Genomic DNA, 19,470 nt, shown 5'->3' on the forward strand with positions numbered 1-19,470 from the left:
TTACAACACTGTTCCAGAACAGTTCAACCCAAATGTTAGAGTGTGTGCAGCGCATTTTACGGAGGACTATTTCCTGAACCTGGGAGTAGCCTGCCAGCTGTGCGCAAAGGCTGTTTCTATAAAGTGGGGCAATTCCAACTTTGCAAGGACAGTCTGACGCTTCTGACTCACAGCCTGTAAGTACGTTTTCTTTGTGGATTTGCCACTGACTATTCAAACGTGAGTTTTGAGCAGTGCTTGTTGTTTGTCGCTTCTCCCATCACAAATGCAGACATGGTGTTATGTTTATGCGGCACGGCGCAATATGACCCGTAAAAAGACCATATGAGAAATTATAATCAGTAGTTATGTCCCCACTGGTTGCAACAAATGCCTCATTTATAATGGGTTTTATTGTTTTTGTGTCGTCACGCCTGGACACGGCATCACAATACGGTGAGGGGGGTAACATTTCCATCTCACGCTTGAGTTATTTGGCTAATCACAACACACTGGATAGCTGGCCAATCAGAGCACACCTTGCTTCTCAGAACGATGAGTTTTCTAAAAATTGGCGCGTTTCAGAAAGGCGGAGCATAGAGGAGCAACAATACATATAACAGTATGTGGAAAATAATGTTTTTTTGAACCATAAACCGCATAAGCACATTGCATTACACCAAATACACAAAATAATGTTCGTTTTAGCAACGTCATATGACCCCTTTAAATCATCCAACAGTGGTGGGGCTACTTAATGTTAATATACAATACATATAGTTTATAAGTATCTTTACAGACTGTAGTTGTTTCTTTGTTTGTTTTTGTTCTGTTTTGTTTCGTTTATCCAGGAATGCTGGGACTATTTGTTTTCGAAAAATAAGCTATTGATTCTGCATTATGCGTTTTGTTACACTATATGTTACATATTTTACATGTTAACGTAAAATTGATAAGTGAGTTTTCTAATTGTGTTCATTTTAACACCTATTCTGGTGTATTACTGTAGTTTTTACTACACAGTTTTTGTTGGTGGTTTAGTTTGATGTAGAAAAGACTGTGGTAGAAACCAAAACACATTTGTGTTCTCCATCTCTGTCGCTCAACAAATGCTTCCTTTTCCAGTAAAATCACAAAATGCCATTCAGTAGAATGTCACTGTACTGATATATATCTACTGACAAACTTATATATAAACTGACAAACATGTTTTTTATTTAAAAAATGTCAGTCGAGCAACATTTGAACTTCAAGCAAGAAATATTCTTCTGAACCACATAATGTTCAGGCGGGGACTGAGCCCTGAAATCGTAGAATCATGCGTGTTTCCATCAGCGTTGCCAATAATCCTCCTCCTCTGTTTGTAAATCAGGTGTTCCTGCGAAACCAGAAATCATAGGCCTCTCGAGACCTGCCCAGGAGGGGGAGGACGTCACACTGACATGCACCACATCTGGCAGCAAACCGGCTGCTAACATCCGATGGTTCAGAAACGACAAGGAGGTGCAAGGTAAACAAATCCCCCCGGATGGCCTAGAGCTGATTGTGTGCAATGAACAGTTGCACATTTTGTCAGTGTGCAAGTGGTACATGGTGCGTAATGTGTATCTTTACACCAGCACCTTCATGAATTGTGCAGCGCTTTACAAAGCATCTCACAGTAGAAATCTGCATTTCTCTGCATTAAAGGTGAAGTGTGTCATTTACCAGTTTAATGTGCATGGACAGAAATTGTTTTACAAACAATGTCTGAGTTACAATTATTAATATAGGATGTGATTTCATGCACTTATTCAGAGATCTTTCTAGGCTGGTGGGAGTGTCTGGATGTGTGGCTTACCTAAGCCACATACCTTCTATGTAGATATCAGAGAACAATTTAAAATATTGTATCAATGCATTCTATGGCACCTTTAAGAAACATTTCTTGTGCTGGAAATTACGATACTTTTTTCAGGATTTTTTCTTTGATGAACAGAAACAGCATTTATTTTAATTGCAAATCGATTGTGCTCATGTAAATGTTTAACCGACACTTTTGATTAAGTAAATGCTGAATAAAAGTATTAATTTCTATAAAAAAAAAAACGCACATTTTTCTTTTTCTTTTTTTTTTATTTTATACATTGGCTCAACCAATGAGGTAAAACAAGACTACATATTTGTGACCCTGGACAACAAAACCAGTCGCTGGGGTATATTTGTAGCAATAACCAAAAATACATTGTGTGGGTCAAAGTTTTAGATTTTTCTTTTATGCCAAAAATCATTAGGATATTAAGTAAAGATCATGTTCAGTGAAGATATTTTGTAAATTTCTTACTGTACATATATCAAAACTTTATTTTGATTAGTAACATGCATTGCTAAGAACTTCATTTGGACTACTTTAAAGGCGATTTTCTCAATAATTTGATTCCAGATTGTTGTATCTCGGCCAAATATTGTCCGATCCTAACAAACTATACATCAATGGAAAGCTTATTTATTCAGCTTTCAGATTATGTATAAATCTCAATTCCGAAAAATTGACACTTAAGACTGGTTTTGTGGTCCAGGGTCACATTTATCCAAACATTCTACCTTACCAGACAGAAAACATTTTTTAAAAAGGAATTACATCTCTTGAGTCAATCCGTTGAACGATAGCACAGCATACGGTAATACATCAGTTCAACTTTAACCAATATGTTACCCCAGACATCCCTCCGAGGGCTGAGACACGCACATCTCAGGCAGAAGCCCCAGTTGGATGATCTGGTGCTGTTGATTGATGGCCTGAGACTTCATCAGACAGGCCCGACTCAGAGATGGCATTCACGCGAGCTGCACTGAAAGGCCAGTGGCATGCGGGAACAGAGCATCACAGCCGGACTGCCTGTCACTCAACTCCAATTCAAAGGAATCTCGTTCTGTGATCTGATCTTGAGAGACGGAATGGATGTGCTTCTGGAGACCAGCACGCAGGCCCAAAAAGAATATGTAACACAGTGCGATACCATTTACTTTAGGATGGTCAGGGAGATACGAAGCCTTGTGGAATGGGTCACGTTGATGATGGATCCCCTGGCTGCCATCGACAGAACTTTCAGTGCGGGCTGTGCTTGCAACTCTTGAAACTTCAGCACAAATCCAGGATCTCCTGAGAGCTTATTTACCACGGGGATTGCCAGTGTTTTTTTGTTTTGTTTTTTTTAGATGCAGTTTACTATATCTAGATCTGTGCTAAATATACTACACTAATTTCCTCTGGGCCAATCTTTCACTTGCTTTTTATGCTGTTCTTCCACATCTGGATGGGATTGCACCAAGCCATTTCTGAGGATTTTCTTAAATTGGGACATGAAGTTCACAGTAGGGGTTTTGTAACTACTATTTAATTTCTACCTAAATTGTAGTTAATTTGGTTGCACTGTTTGTTCCTAAAGGGACAGTTCACACAAATTATTTCTTCTGCAGAACACAAAGGATATTTTGAAGAATGTCGGTAACTGTTTTAGCTTCTATTATATATGCAAAAAACAATAACATCTTGAAACTTCTCTCAAAATATCAGTAATGTTTGACAGAAGAAAAATTCAGAAAGGTTTGAAATTACATGAGGGTGAGTAATATCACGGTGCACACACGAGGGAGGAACCAGGAACACGCAGACGAGGATATAAACTCAAATAACATACAAACACCGGGGAGTAACGAGTAGACCAGACAAAATCTAACTGAACAGACAGGACTAATATACACAGTGTAAGGCTCGTTTATTGGTCCAATGGAGGTTTCCAATAAAACGAGGAAGGTCTCTCTGCGTATTGCTTGTCTTTCCTTTTCGCAACACAACAAGATTAAATGCAATATATTTCTTTCACATATAATAACTCGTTGTTTCATCTGACTCCATAAATGAAAGGTTTTAATGATATCTGTGCATCATTAAAGTGAACGAATGTTTGATTGTTCTGTTAAGCTCTGATTATACTTTACCCGCTTAGATCAGGAAACTATATCGCTTCGAGTTCCTCACTAGGTCTCCGGCACAATTTTGTCAGTTCCAATGACCCAAAACAGAGGTATTTGGCTAAATATCTGAGATTTGCCGTATTCCCACGTGCAGAATCAAAGATATGTAATACTTAGCCCCCTTGGCTGCCCCTCAGGAACTTAATTCAATAGTTTACTTTAGTAAAGTCTTCCTTTTTGACCACCATTTAAGAACATTAGTCGATCAACTTTACCTTTCTTCAAAATGGCTTTGTCCGGCCAAGCTCGTGGCTTTTCCCACGTAAACTTATCTAAAGTAACATTAAATTAGAACAGAGGTCATCGACGCATTCAGATCTAGGCTGATCAAACAGCATCTGCTGATTCTAGACAGAAACTTACTCGTCTCCTCATCCAAGCACACGTGAATTTAGGTATTGGGTATTAGTCGTCACTAATCCCTGACGCAAACTTGTGGAAATATACGAATCCGACAATCTACTTGGGAAAACAAATCTCAGAGTCGGTCAGAATACAATCAAACGTTTACAATTTATTGATCAGGTAATGAAGCAATAATTCAAAATCCAATTCATAAGGATAAAATCATCAGTTGAACATGTCATAACAACAATTCAGAAATAGAGGAATTTGTAGAAATTATTACCTGTCAACAAACACTACACACAGCATTTGTGTGGGAAGTCAGCTTACAGACTTCGCGAACGTTTTTGCACCTTTTCCTTATATACCCAGCTAATTCAATATTCTTACCAAAAGGTGGCGTTTGTCATTATAATTACAATTTGGTTCCCTGTTGAGGGATTCACGCTGTGAGATCAGAATTTGTACTTGAATGGGTTCTTGTTTTACATGCAGGAGGTATCTGAATGGGGGATCTGGGGAGGGAAACACCTTTTCAAGAGACACATCACTTTTCTCATATTTTATAACTTCTTTTAGCTTTTCATTATGGTTGGGAGAATGAGACCATTTTACCAGGCGCACAGAGACACTTTAAATGATATCAAACATGCATAGTTACTTCTTGTGCATACCTAACATTGCATAGGTTTCAGTGTATTTTATGTGAGGAGGAGGAGGGGGGTGAAGGGGAAATAGTGTGTGTGAAGTGTGAGCTGCACTGTGTGCTGCATCTCTGAAGTTCCTTTTACATCTGCAGGAGATAGTTCAAGTGTTAATTTTCAGGAGAGCCTTTTGTTTCGTCGAGGGGTAAATCAGACATATTGGCACCAGCCTTACAACAGGTAAATCATAGATAACGAGACGAACACGGCTGGACAAGAATTAACTGATGATTACGCTTAACAAGGACAGGAAACAAACCAAATAAGGAAACATGAGGCAGGAACACATGACACACACGACAGAACCCTGACAAGTAAATGAAGTCCAAATTTTAATTTGTTGAGATCCCTTTACTTTTTTTAATTTACCTTTAAAAATTGTAATTGGTAATACATTTTATTAAAATATAGTTCCTATGTAAAGTATATATAGTATGTAACTAATATCATGGAACTCTATCAATAAGGGATAAAGAGTAATAATTATATTTATCCCTTATAAAATAATACCAAATTAATATGAATACAACAACTATAAAAACAGACTTTTTTCTTTCCTTTTTTTGACATTTTGGCTTTATTGATAGGACATTTATTTTTTCCCCCTATTTTATTCCAGTTGCCACTCCTGATCTATACTCTAAAAAAATGCTGGGTTAAAAAAAAACAACTTGGGTTATTATTTAATATTTACTGGGTAAATATTGGACAGAACGCATGCTGGGTTATTTTGACCCAGCTGGTTGGGTTAAATGTTTTTACCAAACATGCTGGGTTGTTTTATTTAGGTCAACAATTGTTTAAAAATTATTATATTGTTGGCTTAAAATGGAATGGAAATTTACAAAAAATAAAAATTACTAGAGGCAACAGCAATAATCAAAAGATGAGCATTTATTATTAATACATTTATAAGCAAGAACACGTGGACAAAATACAAGACAAATTGAATTTATTTGGGTGAATACAACATAGTTTACAATATTACATATATTTAAACTCGTTTAACAAGCATTTTAGACATAAAACATGTAGCATTTTAATGTATTCAACCGTTCTCTGTAATCACTTTTTTACCGAAACGGTGCTAATTCTTGTGCCGGTGTGTCACCAAAATCTGATCCGACGAAGGGCTGCTGTTCATGGGGGAACGGTGAACCTTAGACTGTAGCCTTGTGTTTCACTCGTAGCTGAGAGATGCCGCGACTGACTCCGAAACCTGCCCATAAACAAACAGTGCTGAGATTAGAGAACATATTTTAACATCAAATTAAATTAAACTCAGTACTATAAGGAATAATATCCATTTATGTAATGCAAGGCAAAAGGCGTTTCCATCATGTGAAGCTACATCTCGTCCTTTTATGTTGTGTAAGATAATACAATTTACAGCACAGTAAACACTTTATAAATTAAATCAAATGCACTCAGCGGTTGGGTAGAAAAAATAACCCAGTGTTAAAAAAGGACCCAGCAACTTAGTTACAGAAAAACTACCCAGCACCTGGGTAAAAAATAGTAAAAACAACCCAATAAATGGTTAAAAATATAATCCAGCATTTTTAAGAGTATAATTATAATTTACAGATCATCTTATAGTAGGGGATTTGAATTACAGTATAAATTGTACTGAACTACAGACACCTTCAATTATGTGGCTTGTCAAGTATTAGAGATGTGCTTTTAGTTTTCATATTTGTAATTAGAAAGAAAAAAATAATAATTACATTGAATGATGGACCCGAGAAAAAATCCGGAATACCCATGCCACGCAGAACACCCTAGCAATGCTTGGAATGCACAAAAAGCACTTTTAGAACACCTTAGTAACACATAGCAGCGCATTGGCAACACTTGCAACATTAAAATGTAATCAAAAATAAAAATCTACTTACAATGTATATTTTTCTAGCTGTTCTCAGAGAAATGTAATTTTGACTGCAAGAGTTTTACTTAAACACCAGAAGTGTTACAGAGGTCTGTTCTGGAGGAGGGTGAGAAACAGCAGATTGGAGTTGTCTGCAGTTCATCTGAGTGAATGAGATAAACAACATACACTCATTAGAGTGATAAACAAAATAAATGTCATTCATACAACATTATTGGCATTATTGGTTATAGAGGCAGGGATAGTTCACCAAAAATTCATAATTTACTCACCAACAAATCATTATAATAAAAACTTACATTGCAATAAAATACTTTGGGTGAGTATATGATGATGAAATCACTTTAAAAGAAATGGGCATTTCTTTACGGTTTAGTTCATCTTCAAAAACAGGTGATCTATCATCCTAAAGCGTCAAATTATAGCTTGCATCTAGAGGAGCAGGGCAGCGCGGCAGGCAATGCAAAGGGAACGTTTGACAGACTGACGCTAGTGTTGATAGAGAGAGGGAGAGAGAGAGAGATGTGATTTCAGCTGCTTAGTTACTCACAATGTCTAGCTTTCACACCACTGACCAGATATCGCACTGCACCATATTCCACAGCAATTAGAATCAACAGCTTTTTTTATTTATTTATCACCAGATGCTGTATATGAAATTACACACCAGTCGTTCATCATATTGAGTACCAGCACGGGCCCAAATTCCTACAAAAACAATTCAAAGAATAACTCTTACATATTTCCTAATAACAGCATGTCATTACCTCCGCTAACAAACTGTACCATGCTATTACCACGAGTGTTTTGAACATGGAAATATACAGTACCATGTACACTACTGTTCAAAAGCTTTGGGTCAATTTAATTTATTTTGGGGTAATTGAATCATTATTTATTATCCTTTTCTAAATATGAAATAATTCAATTCAAAATTAAGTTCAAAAGTCACATTGATCTATTCAGTGCTTTCATCTGCCACAGTATAATGCATCTGAATTATACTTCTTTTTTGGCTTTTCTGCTAATATTGACATATTCAGTCGGCATATGATGTAATTAATTTATTATAGAAAAAGAATGAAAATAATTGACTTCCTTAGTTCTAGTTTTATTGTGAGTGAATAAAAGAAGTGCATTATTTCTAAGCAACGCATATCTTTTGTATCAGAAGGTAATAGTTTGCTTCACCTCTAAAATGACTTTCCTTTTCAGCTCACATCATCCTGTTTCACTCAGAAATACATTACATGTGGCAGGTGCTAAATCCAAAGTGACTTACAGCACATTCAGGAAATGCATTTTATTAATACTAGTGTTCCCTGGGAATTAAACCCGCAACCTTTGTGTTCCCGGCGCAATGCTTTACCAGTTTAGCATATTATAGAAGTAAAATGGGTTTGCCATTTTAGTGTTTTTCTTCGGTGCTCTATTGATGTTTTGAATAGACAACAAAGATGATATTTGGATGAAAAATAAGCGCAAGGACAACAAAGATGCTCTGAGCGTTTTACTGTGTATGTGCATCAAGGGAAAGAAAGATACTCCCCTGTTTTGTCTGGGCAAGTCATGCATGTATATGTGTAGTGAAATGTTTGCTGGAGGCAATTCTCCAGGGTAATGTTTTACTTAGCTATTCATGATGCCGCTGATCCAGGGCTTTCACGGTACACAGACATGGCTCTAACTGCTATTGTCTCTGGTTACTGATTCTCTATCACTTTCTGTGCTGTTCCTCTCACAGACGTTATAAGGATTCCTTACAAGCTTTAAATGATGCTTTGTTCTTCACATTTCCACAGGCTTTCCAATAAATTCCAGGCCGAAAGGGACTATGGTTTGAGCTGTATAGGATATTAGGATATTTTCTATTGGTGGATTGCTGTTCTTCTGTGTGATTGCAAACAAAAACTTTTCTGCACAGAATTGCATGTTGTTGCTGCTGATTATGGCGTATAAACAAAGTTTAAGGCTAATACCTGTATGATCACAAATAGTGTGAGATGGAATCAAAAATAAATAAATAAAACATAAATTAGAAAATAAAATATTCTTATGCAACACCTCAAATGGGATTGGAAGTCCAGGAAGTGCAGATTTGTCACTCTTTGTGTCCATCAATGGGATTTTGTTTCCCTTGTGTAGCTGGTGATATGTGACTATGTATGAGTGAGTCATTTGAATCATTCATTCAAAACACTCATTAATTCAGGAACAAACAAGCATTTTTTTGTTTATCAGTGAGTCATTAAATCATTACTTAACCGATTAATTCAAAAACCCTGATTCATTCAAGTGATTGTGTTTATGAGTGAGTTAAATTTTCAGTTATTTATTTATCCAATGTCACTTATAAATAAGTAATACAACAAGCAATTCATTCTAAGAAGACAGAAAATGATAAGTGAATTCTTGAATTATTCACTTAGTTCAAGAAACTTATTTAGGAGTGGAATAAGTGTATTTGATTGATTTGTTGAATCGTTAGCTCAACTGATTTGTTCAGAAATACACATCCATTCAGGAATGAATTACAGTTGTAGGCATGTTTGCATTGGCAGAAAAAAAAATACTGTAAAATGTAGCTGTCAATATTGTGTCAATGTAAGTTATTTAATATTAAATTCTCATTCATCGAAATTTTGTGTGTAAGCAGTTGTGCTGATACTTGGAACAGCAGCTTTTTGCATTGTAATTCTTGAATGTATGATGCTATTCACACTGTATGTGAAGTCATACATGAAATCTGTCAAATAAATGATCCAGTATGCTGTATATACTGTCTATGCATCTAAGTTTAAGTCTATGATGCATGCCTATATATCTGCGGTATATACTGTTACATTCTTGAGTACACCAGAAACTTATTGATCATAATGCATGCTAAATGAAGCACCTGTCCAGTGTTGTATGTGTAACATTAGCCTGATAGGTTTTCTTGTGACTGTGTTCTGGCAGGTCAGAAGGAGGTAAACGCCACTGGGAGGTCATTCACGGTCCGGAGCACCATACACCTCAAGGTGGACAGGACAGACGATGGAGCAGCGTACACCTGCGTGGTGGAGCACATAGCTCTAGGCTCCCTGCCGCACCAGGTTACAGAAGTGCTGGAGGTCCACTGTGAGTCATATTTTTGGATCAGTTTCCCTGCTGGCTTTAGTTTGACAGAAACTGCACTCAGATCAGCTGAAATAGGATGTCTGCCAGCACCCGTTTAAAAAGTGGCAGAAACAGTGTTGTGTGTGCAGTAACCAAAATTTAGCAATGTTTTGCAGTAGTGTAACAGTAGCTCCGTTACAATTTTTCAAAATAGTCAAACGTTTCTATTAATAAGCTATTTTTGTCCAAAAAACAATAGTGATGTGGTGTGGCAAAATGCTAGTAGTTTGATTTTATGTGTATATAATATTTACATTGAAGATAATTTTTTGCATTTTTAAATTTTGTGTTTTGGTTGTTTTGTGTTTTTGTTTTGCTTTGTGTTTTATGTTTTATTTTGTGTTTTGGTTGTTTTGTGTTTTTGTTTTGCTTTGTGTTTTATGTTTTATTTTGTGTTTTGGTTGTTTTGTGTTTTATGTTTTATTTTGTGTTTTGTGCTTTTGTTATGTTTTGGTTGTTTTGTATTTTTGTTTTGCTTTGTGTTTTATGTTTTATTTTGTGTTTTTGTTTTGTTTTGTGTATAATGTTTTATTTTGTGTTTTGTGCTTTTGTTATGTTTTGGTTGTTTTGTATTTTTGTTTTGCTTTGTGTTTTATGTTTTATTTTGTGTTTTTGTTTTGTTTTGTGTATAATGTTTTATTTTGTGTTTTGTGCTTTTGTTATGTTTTGGTTGTTTTGTGTTTTTGTTTTGCTTTGTGTTTTATGTTTTACTTTGTGTTTTTGTTTTGTTTTGTGTATAATGTTTTATTTTGTGTTTTGTGCTTTTGTTATGTTTTGGTTGTTTTGTGTTTTTGTTTTGTTTTGTGTTTTATGTTTTTTTCTGTGCTTTTGTTATGTTTTGGTTGTTTTGTATTTTTGTTTTGCTTTGGATGTTTTGTGTTTTTCTTTAACGGTTTGTTTTATTTTGCGTTTTGTTTTGCTTTGGGTGTTTTGTGTTTTTGTTTGGTTTTTTCTTTTATTTTGTGTTTTTGTTTTGTTTTATTTTGTGTTTTGTTTTATTTTGCATTTTGTTTGGTTGTGTTTTTGTTTGTTTGTTGTTTCGTTTTGTGTTTTTGTTTTGCTTTGTGACTTTTTTGCTTTCTTTTGCTTTCTCAATCCAGATCCTCCTCAGGTAGAGATTGTGCGCTCTGTAATAGTACCTCAGGAAGGACAATACTTCAAACTGGAGTGTGTATCCAAAGGCAACCCACTGTGAGTGCAGCTTTCTTTTAATCACCTACGTGAACATTGTTTGAATATGGTTTGTCTTATGAAGTTGAACTTGCGGAATCATCACGTCTCAAGGCGGCCCTTATCTGCATGCCGAGAACAAAAAGCAATAATACTAAATCAGATCGTGATATTTGGGAGAGATTTAGAGAGTCATATAATCGTCTAGAGACAGTTGTAACTCTTTTAGAGTGACCTTTCAGAGGTAGAGGACAAAACCGTAAAAAGTTCCTTGAGCAGAAATGACAATAAAATGAAAGGCAAATCTTTTCTGCCACCAGCCTACTAAACCTATGTCCTATACAGATTAAAGGAACTGAGATTTTTTCATATATTTACAATGGAAATACAACAGGGGGTATTTATATTAGATGCATTCTTGTGTTCAAAAATAGCTTGACAGATTTTTTTTTTTTATGTACGAAAGCTAAAAAATATATTGTAAAAATCTACATAAACTAGCAGAAACTGCCCATTTTCTGGCACTGCATCCCAATTTCAATATTTTAAAAATAATTATATATATATATATATAAAATATGTGTATATCCTTGTTAAATTATGTAGTTTCTTGCAGTAGCATGTATGAACGCAAAACAAAGCTTAAAATGACCCAGTAAAATAAAATGCTAATTTATATGCATAAAAATCACAGGTTTGTGAACATTTTGAAATTATTATGTACAGACATGCCAGTGTTTTCTGAGTTTTTGACCTGTACATTTCTGAGGCGTCAAGCTATATTACTCTTTCGTTTTCAGGCCTGAGCCAGTTTTATGGACAAAAGATGGAGGTGAGCTTCCTGATGTTGAACGGATGATTGTGGAGGGTAGAGATCTAATCATAACCACACTCAACAAAACAGACAACGGCACATATCGCTGTGAGGCCAGCAACCACCTCGGCACCAACAGGGACGAATTTACACTGTATGTGTACGGTAAGTACTTCTGGGTCATCATAACCTCTGGAGGGCAATAAATCCATGAGTTTATTTATTTATATTCTCATGTGTTCTCATTATTAATTTTATTTGTGAAAGTTTATGTTAATATCCATCGTAATCTGCATCAAAACACACATACGCACTTAGTAAACTCCTCCTGGCCTAGTTTACCAATGGTTTTGTGTGTTGAGGGTATACAGCAGAAACTGCTGGTGGCTGCAGTATTTGCCACCAAAGTGAAACCGAGCCAGAAATGATAAGTTGGTTCTCCAAAACAGGAAGTAAAGCAAGAGAAGAACACACAATTAAGGGTCCACTGCTAATGCAGATAACATTTGTCAAGCTAAAATTGGAAGGAAGATACGGAGCACTTGGGACAGAGACAGATTTGTAGCATCGCTTTTTAATAGACCCAACAGCAAACTTTGAGAGAAATCATTTGGAAGCCACACATTTGTTGTACTAAAAACAAAGACGTGGGATTTTTCTCAACAGGAGGGGCCTTTAGGAACGGATGCCTTTTGAAAGTCGAGCCCACAGCTCTCCATGTCTTTCTGTTGCCCCAGATTTATTTGGAAACTTTTACGAGACAAACAGACACACAAAATAAAGACTAGTGTAGAAGCTCTACAAATGAATCAGGATACAGAAAGTTATCTGTTAGCATAACAATATATTAGCGACATGCTAACTACTTTTGAATAGTCGTCGACTGAAATTAACACTTTTTGTTGCAGCATTTACTATAGCAAAAACTAAGCAATCAAACCTCGACCCTCAGGTTAAAGAGATGAGAGGAAGCGAGTGACAGACAGGTGTAGAGAGAAAAAGAGAGGGAGAATCTCATTCACATGACTCATTACCTTCTAATTCATCTAGATGTCTGACTTCACCCGAGTGATATTTATTAAGCCCTTCCTCTCAGGATGAGTTGTCCGACTCGGCTCTCGAATGAACCTAATTTGCTAATGGTACGACTGCCAAGTGGCAATAAATGTCAGTTGAAATCACGCACTCCCTATTCATCTCCAGTTACCGTTTTAATTTCCATCTATTAATGTGTCTGCTGGTAGGTACACTTTATTTTGCAGAGGACAGATAGAAATGGGAATGTGTGGTGTTTAGGAAAGGCAATAAATACAAAGTAGGATTGATGTTATGTTAGTATTCTGTTCAGTAGAATGGCAAATTGGGCTGTGCTGTGTAACATTACTCAGTTTTGTTTTTCATGTTTTATTCTTAGAAATGGGTATCATAAGGAATTTAATGATTCCGATTCTGATTCAACTTAACTATTCTTTTAAAAAATAATTATTAATGTAGTTAGAACTAACCCTTGTGAAATTAAGTGTGCTTAATTCTATTGAATGTGCACTTGTAGTGTAATTAGAAACTATTTTTTTTTTATGTACATGCAGATAATACAGTATTAATTAAATTAAAGGCTACTTATTGTACTTAGTGCATGTTTCCTAAGACACTTAAGTACACTTTTAAAAAGTGCATTTTGTAAAAATGGCATGAAACATTTTAAAGTACTTTTTGAATCATTGTTTTAATAATTTGTGTTGTGCTTTAATAAAGTACACTAATTTTGATGTGTTGACTATGCTACAGCACATGTACTATACAACTATAGTGCTGTTCCCTATTACATTTAAAGTTAATATATTTTAAATGTGCTTTTAAAAAAATTAAAATGGTTACTTCATCGTAATTTACAAATGTGTAATTACAAACACATGACACAAGTATCAATACTAATGACATTAAATCATATTTTAGTGTACTGTAAATGTTCATTGGTACATTCAGCAGTACATCTTAACCATATTTCAAAGACAATAAAAGTAATTATGAAATTACATATAAAATTCTAAAGTTCAGCTAAAGTTCAGTATTTAATATATATGTAAACTACAATACATTTTCATTTAATTTCAATTAACATGCAGTTAAATGTCCAAAAAAAAATGCCATTCAAGTTTGCGGTTAAGTATATATTATTTCCGTAATAACATTTTCTAAAAGTATGCTAAAGTGTACTTCTAAGGGAATGATTGTTTAAAACTCAACAAATTCAATACAGATATTTTTAATTGAAGTGCCATTTAGTGCACATCTATTCAGAATGTGTATTTTTAAAGGTGAATGGTGTCACATTTGCACCACTTATACTGCTTCAACTTAAAAGTAAGGACTCCTTTAACAGGTTTCCTTCTATTACACCTCCACTCCAACTGCCATTGGTCGAACTAACAGTTAGCCCCGCCCACAAACTCACCCCATTGGTTCGAGCCAATGCTACTACAGTATGTTGGGCTTCTGAGGTCGCTCTAATAAACAAATCAATGCTTTGATAGTACCACAGTGTTTACACGTTTCACAGAAACTGTGCTAGTAATAGTTAATACTAGTAATGGTAATTGTGATTTATTTGTGCATTTAAAGATATACATCTGCAACAGAGTTTCAGACTTTTGTTGTAACAAATTCTATTGAGTAACTAAAAAAAATAAGGGATGCAGAATATGTGCTTTATAAGTACAAATAAACAGCCAAAATGTTAATAATAGGCATGCTAATAAGGAACTAGTTAATAGTGAGAATTGGTCCCTATACTAAATGTGTATAGTGTCATTGGTTCCAGAAGTATTTTTCCATGAATTCCATAGTGATTTTCATAGGGATTTTTAAAAAAGGTGTTCATTAAAGCATTATAAGATGTTAACCAAACCAACAAGGTGAATCCCAACATTGCAAACTTAGATTTAAAGCAAAAAAGTATTCGAAATGTACCACTAATTCCACTGTTAAACATAATTATTTGAAAAACAAGCAGGCTGCTGGCTTCAACAAAAGCATATACCAATCCCTTAATGACCTTGGAGCTATATATATATATATATATATATATATATATATATATATATTCCATTGTCTGTCTGAATACTGGATTCTGATTGGCTGGCAGGTATGCAGTAAAACCGTTTAATGCACAGGTAGTTCCAGATCAGTTTAATCACCGTTCTATATTAATGCGCTGCTTTAATTGATGCACACTAACCAACACGCATCACTCGCGCACACACACACACACACCCACTTGGCGTCGGGCAGTTCTTTGCCTCCACGTCATGCATTAAAATCCTTTAATGCACGGCTAGCCGTTGATTATCCCTTACATATACTGTAGTCACTGGAGACCTCTATATGGGTAGCTCTATAGTGTATTCATTAGAGCTGTGCTGGCATAGGTAGTAACAATATAACACATAGAGCTATGCACTCCCAGGGTTTCCCCTTAATTTCCACTCTCTCCACTCTCCTATTGTATAAATCAAAGTCAAAAAAGCCCATAAAGACATAAGCGAAACCTCCATATATTCAGAAGTCAAGCATGCGGCAGCAGAGAGTTTGCAGAAAGACAAGCATGAGCTAGAAACAGCAGCATCCATAGCCAATCCGATTGCTCCGCTGGATGCGAAAATCCATGTATTGGTCTGCACGCTCCTATGTGAGTGTTATTGAGCTACTGAGAGACCTGTGACATCTCTCCTGCAGGTGTAATGTATAGTCTAATTTTACCCAGCAGTAGGTCTGAGCAGCCGAAACTTCCTCTGGCTACTCGGAGCCCTGAGTTCTCCTCTGACTTTTAAATGAGCATCAGCATTTACGTCTCGTGGGTTTAATCCGGCGCTTGCTTGGAACTGTAAAATATTTATTGCTTGCTTCCTATAATCAGCATGTATTTGCTCCCAACCCCCTCTCAATTAAAACCATGAGAACAGATGAAAAAGAGTTTTGTTTACTTGCTCAGAAAAGCGTGAAAACATCCATAAAATTGACGTCTTTTCAGAAGCGTGCCCTGCTGCAAGAGATGAAATGCTTCCAGAGGCACTTGTGAGGCAATTTGACCCTAAATGAAATCCTTGCCAAATAGCTCAAAAATGCTGAGTTGTATTTATACTTCTTTTAACTTTTTCCTCCTCTCCAGTCTTAGGTCTTATTTAAAAGAGCTAATTATGTATCGGTAATCAGTTTGGGAGACGAGTAAACGAGGGGTGTGGGAGGCAGAGACTGATCAAAACAGCTCGTGTTTGAAGTCCAGGCGGAGGAAACGAGCAAGCACTTACGTTTCTGATGTAGAAGTTAAGCATTAAGCATTAGGGAACCAAAACAGGAGCCTTGACCAACAAGAAAAGCAGAAAATAAACATGTAAATAAAACTGTTTTGGGCAAGGTGATATGTAAAACAGGGTTGATGGGTGAATTGCATGAAAACACATCCAGGTCATGTTTCACCCTAAAAATGTTTAAATGATAGTCAGAAACTTGACAAACCTTCAAAGAATGTGTCCCAAAATGAGGCTACCTTTAGAATTTTTTTTTTTCTATTTTTCTTTAACATGAGGCCAAACTTGAACAGAGATAAAAAAAAAAAAAAACAACAACTAAATATAGTGCATTTCTACAGGAAGAAATCAAGAGGCAAAATAAATTTATGATATTTTTATATACTTTTTTTTTTTTTTGCTTCACAAAAAATATCATCTGCATAAATACAAATAGATATTATCTGCACATTTTACATACATGAAGTGCACCAAAAGGTAAAAACATGAATACTCACCACTGTACAAAATTTTGGGATCAAGATTTTTTTTAAGAAATTAATACTTTTATTCAGCAAGGATGCGTTAATTTGGTCAAAAGTGACAGTAAAATTTTTATCATTTTACAAAATATTTAACAAATATGTTGAAACTGTTCTCAATATATGTTGTTCTTTTGAGACATTATTCAACAAAGAATCCTGAATATAATGAAATATAATGATGAAAATAAATAAACAAGTAAAAATATTTCTTGAACATCAAAATGAAGTAATGGCTGCTGAAAATTCAGCTTTGCCATCTCAAAAATAAATTACGTTTTAAAACAAACAAATGTATATTTGTATATATATATACTTTTTTAAATAATATTTTACAATATTACTGTTTTTGCTGAGCATAGGATACTTAAAAAAAAAAAAAAAAAAAAACTCAATAACTCTAAACCCCAACGCAAGTAGCTTTTGGTACTATTATCGGCCACTAGGGGCAAAATCCCCATCAACAACAATAAAAACAGTCTTAATTTTCTTTAATCAAAATCTAATTTTGCATATCGTTTGAATTTGAAGTGAAACATGGCCTAGACATGCTCTTGACATGTTTCGTGAGATTCACCCAGATCAGAAACCCTGTGGGAAACACACTCAGCCCGCAGCAGAAATGAGGCGGGAACAGTCACGCCGCGTTTGAACTACAGCAAGAATGTTGATCTTCCCATCTCTGTCTTTCTCCATCTCTCTCGCTGCCACTTCACGTCACCTCCACCTTTTTACATCAGACATTCTTTTTTTCCCCATTGTACAAATTGGACTAAAAGGTTTTTGGCTCTTGTGTTGAGGGGAAAAAAGCTAGCCACAGATGAAATTCTGCTTGTCAGGCTGTCAAAGAGGTGAGAGATAAAAGGCATTTCTAATCAGACATCTGCTCTGTTTCAATAAATCGAAGGGCAGATGTAATACTCCAGTGTGGACAAACAAGCACATGGGGACAAGCAACATTGACATCGTCTACCTTTAAAAAAGTCCATAGACACTGCAAGTCGTCACTAAGACATCGGGTCTCATTCACTGATAATTGCTTGGACGCATGAAATCATTCATATATTAATGAATTTTAAGTATCCTAAATGAGAAACCAGTTTGTCGTCCTCAAAACCAGTTCAAACACATTATAAACAGAGTTAACAGACTTCTTTAAAGCTACAACACAGCTTTTCACTGTACATGCATGAAGTATATGCATTTAAGATGAAATATCTATGTTCATCTTAACATGATTACATCCAGAGTATATGATTTTTATTTATGTTAGAAAGAATCTGGAAATGTTAAAAACAAAGTTAATATTGTAGAAGGGTCAAGGATATATTTTAGAGGAACAAAATCAAATAAATGTTGTTTAAAATACAAGCAATAAAATGAAAAGCACTTATGTCAAATGTCAAGTGGTGTAACCAAGAAAATAATAGATTTTTATTTACATGTACAATGAAAATTTATGTCAATTTAGAAACATTTAGACTATTTTCAACATTGAATGTCAGGTGACCAAGTAAATCTTAATATCATTTTTTCTTACACAATTGACAATCATTATTTATTTATTTTCTTTATTTTTTTTAAATAATAATAATATTTTTTACAAATAAGTATTTATTAATGTGTGGTTTCACAAAACATTTTTTCATAAATTCAGAATAAATTTGAGTATGAAATGTATTGATGAATCATGATTTGTTTGTGAAGATGTTCATATACTGATTTCACACACACACTTTTAAGTACGCACAGCGAAGGAGACCCAATGTCCCAATTTGTCATGCCGGTTTTCTCAATCTGCATAAGATAAAGAGGCTAGTAACTCAAATGACCAAACTGGCATTAATATAGTAAAAATATCTTCAGCTTCACTGGCTTGAAATACGGAGCGATTTGCATGATAAGTAGCATCATTACGGAGCAGTGCAGTGGGACGTAGCAAACATTGGAGATTAGCATGAATGTATAGTTCAGAATATGTCCAAATGGAAGTGTTTTGCAGGATGTGTGTGTTTGTACACTGAATTTGTACTTGAACCCATCATGTCGTCCATGTTCCATCATTCTGACTGCAGATTAATGCGGTCGGTTGGTGTCTTCATTAATGGTTTTGAGTTTTGTGGCCAGTTTTTTTTTTCTTCTCTCCCCTTGTGATGTCCTCACCCTTGTCTTCCCTTACTGCCCCTTTCTGTCTGCGTCCATGGCAACAGCTAAAGATTTCCCAGGTACAACCACAGGTAAATATTTTTTGCTGGAGTGCTGACATCATCATTGTGAGACAGGGCGCTGTAATGTGGCTTGTGGAGTGGTGGGACGGGTTACGCCAATTAACCTCCTCCATAGCATGAGCTGGGAGCCATTGCCTTGCATGGGAGCACTGCTGATCTTTGTGAAATGTCATGGTGCTCCATGGAGCTGTCATTCACACGAGGGATGCTTAAACCTTTGGCCTACTTACTGTCGTCAGTGAAAGGAAATGAGTCTTATTATGGTTAGGAAGAGTCTGGAAGAGTTAGAAATACAGTTTACATTATAAGGGTCAATGGCACACGGATAGACCTCTACT

The 19,470-nt window shown here is 35.5% G+C and overlaps 1 protein-coding gene across 1 annotated transcript in view; it reads left to right on the forward strand.

Annotated features, from left to right (window-relative positions):
- Positions 1-19,470, forward strand: part of LOC306854407 (cell adhesion molecule 2-like) — a gene marked incomplete at both ends in the record, with an annotated part of 261,564 nt that overhangs the window by 231,884 nt on the left and 10,210 nt on the right. Inside the window, 5 exons of the mRNA XM_079392371.1 lie at positions 1,352-1,489; positions 9,892-10,053; positions 11,193-11,283; positions 12,063-12,241; positions 19,115-19,141. Coding sequence (XP_079248497.1) covers positions 1,352-1,489; positions 9,892-10,053; positions 11,193-11,283; positions 12,063-12,241; positions 19,115-19,141 — 597 coding nt within the window. The remainder of the gene's footprint in view (positions 1-1,351; positions 1,490-9,891; positions 10,054-11,192; positions 11,284-12,062; positions 12,242-19,114; positions 19,142-19,470) is intronic.

The sequence above is a fragment of the Barbus barbus genome (assembly GCF_936440315.1).
Source record: "Barbus barbus genome assembly, chromosome: 34".
NCBI lineage: Eukaryota > Metazoa > Chordata > Actinopteri > Cypriniformes > Cyprinidae > Barbus > Barbus barbus.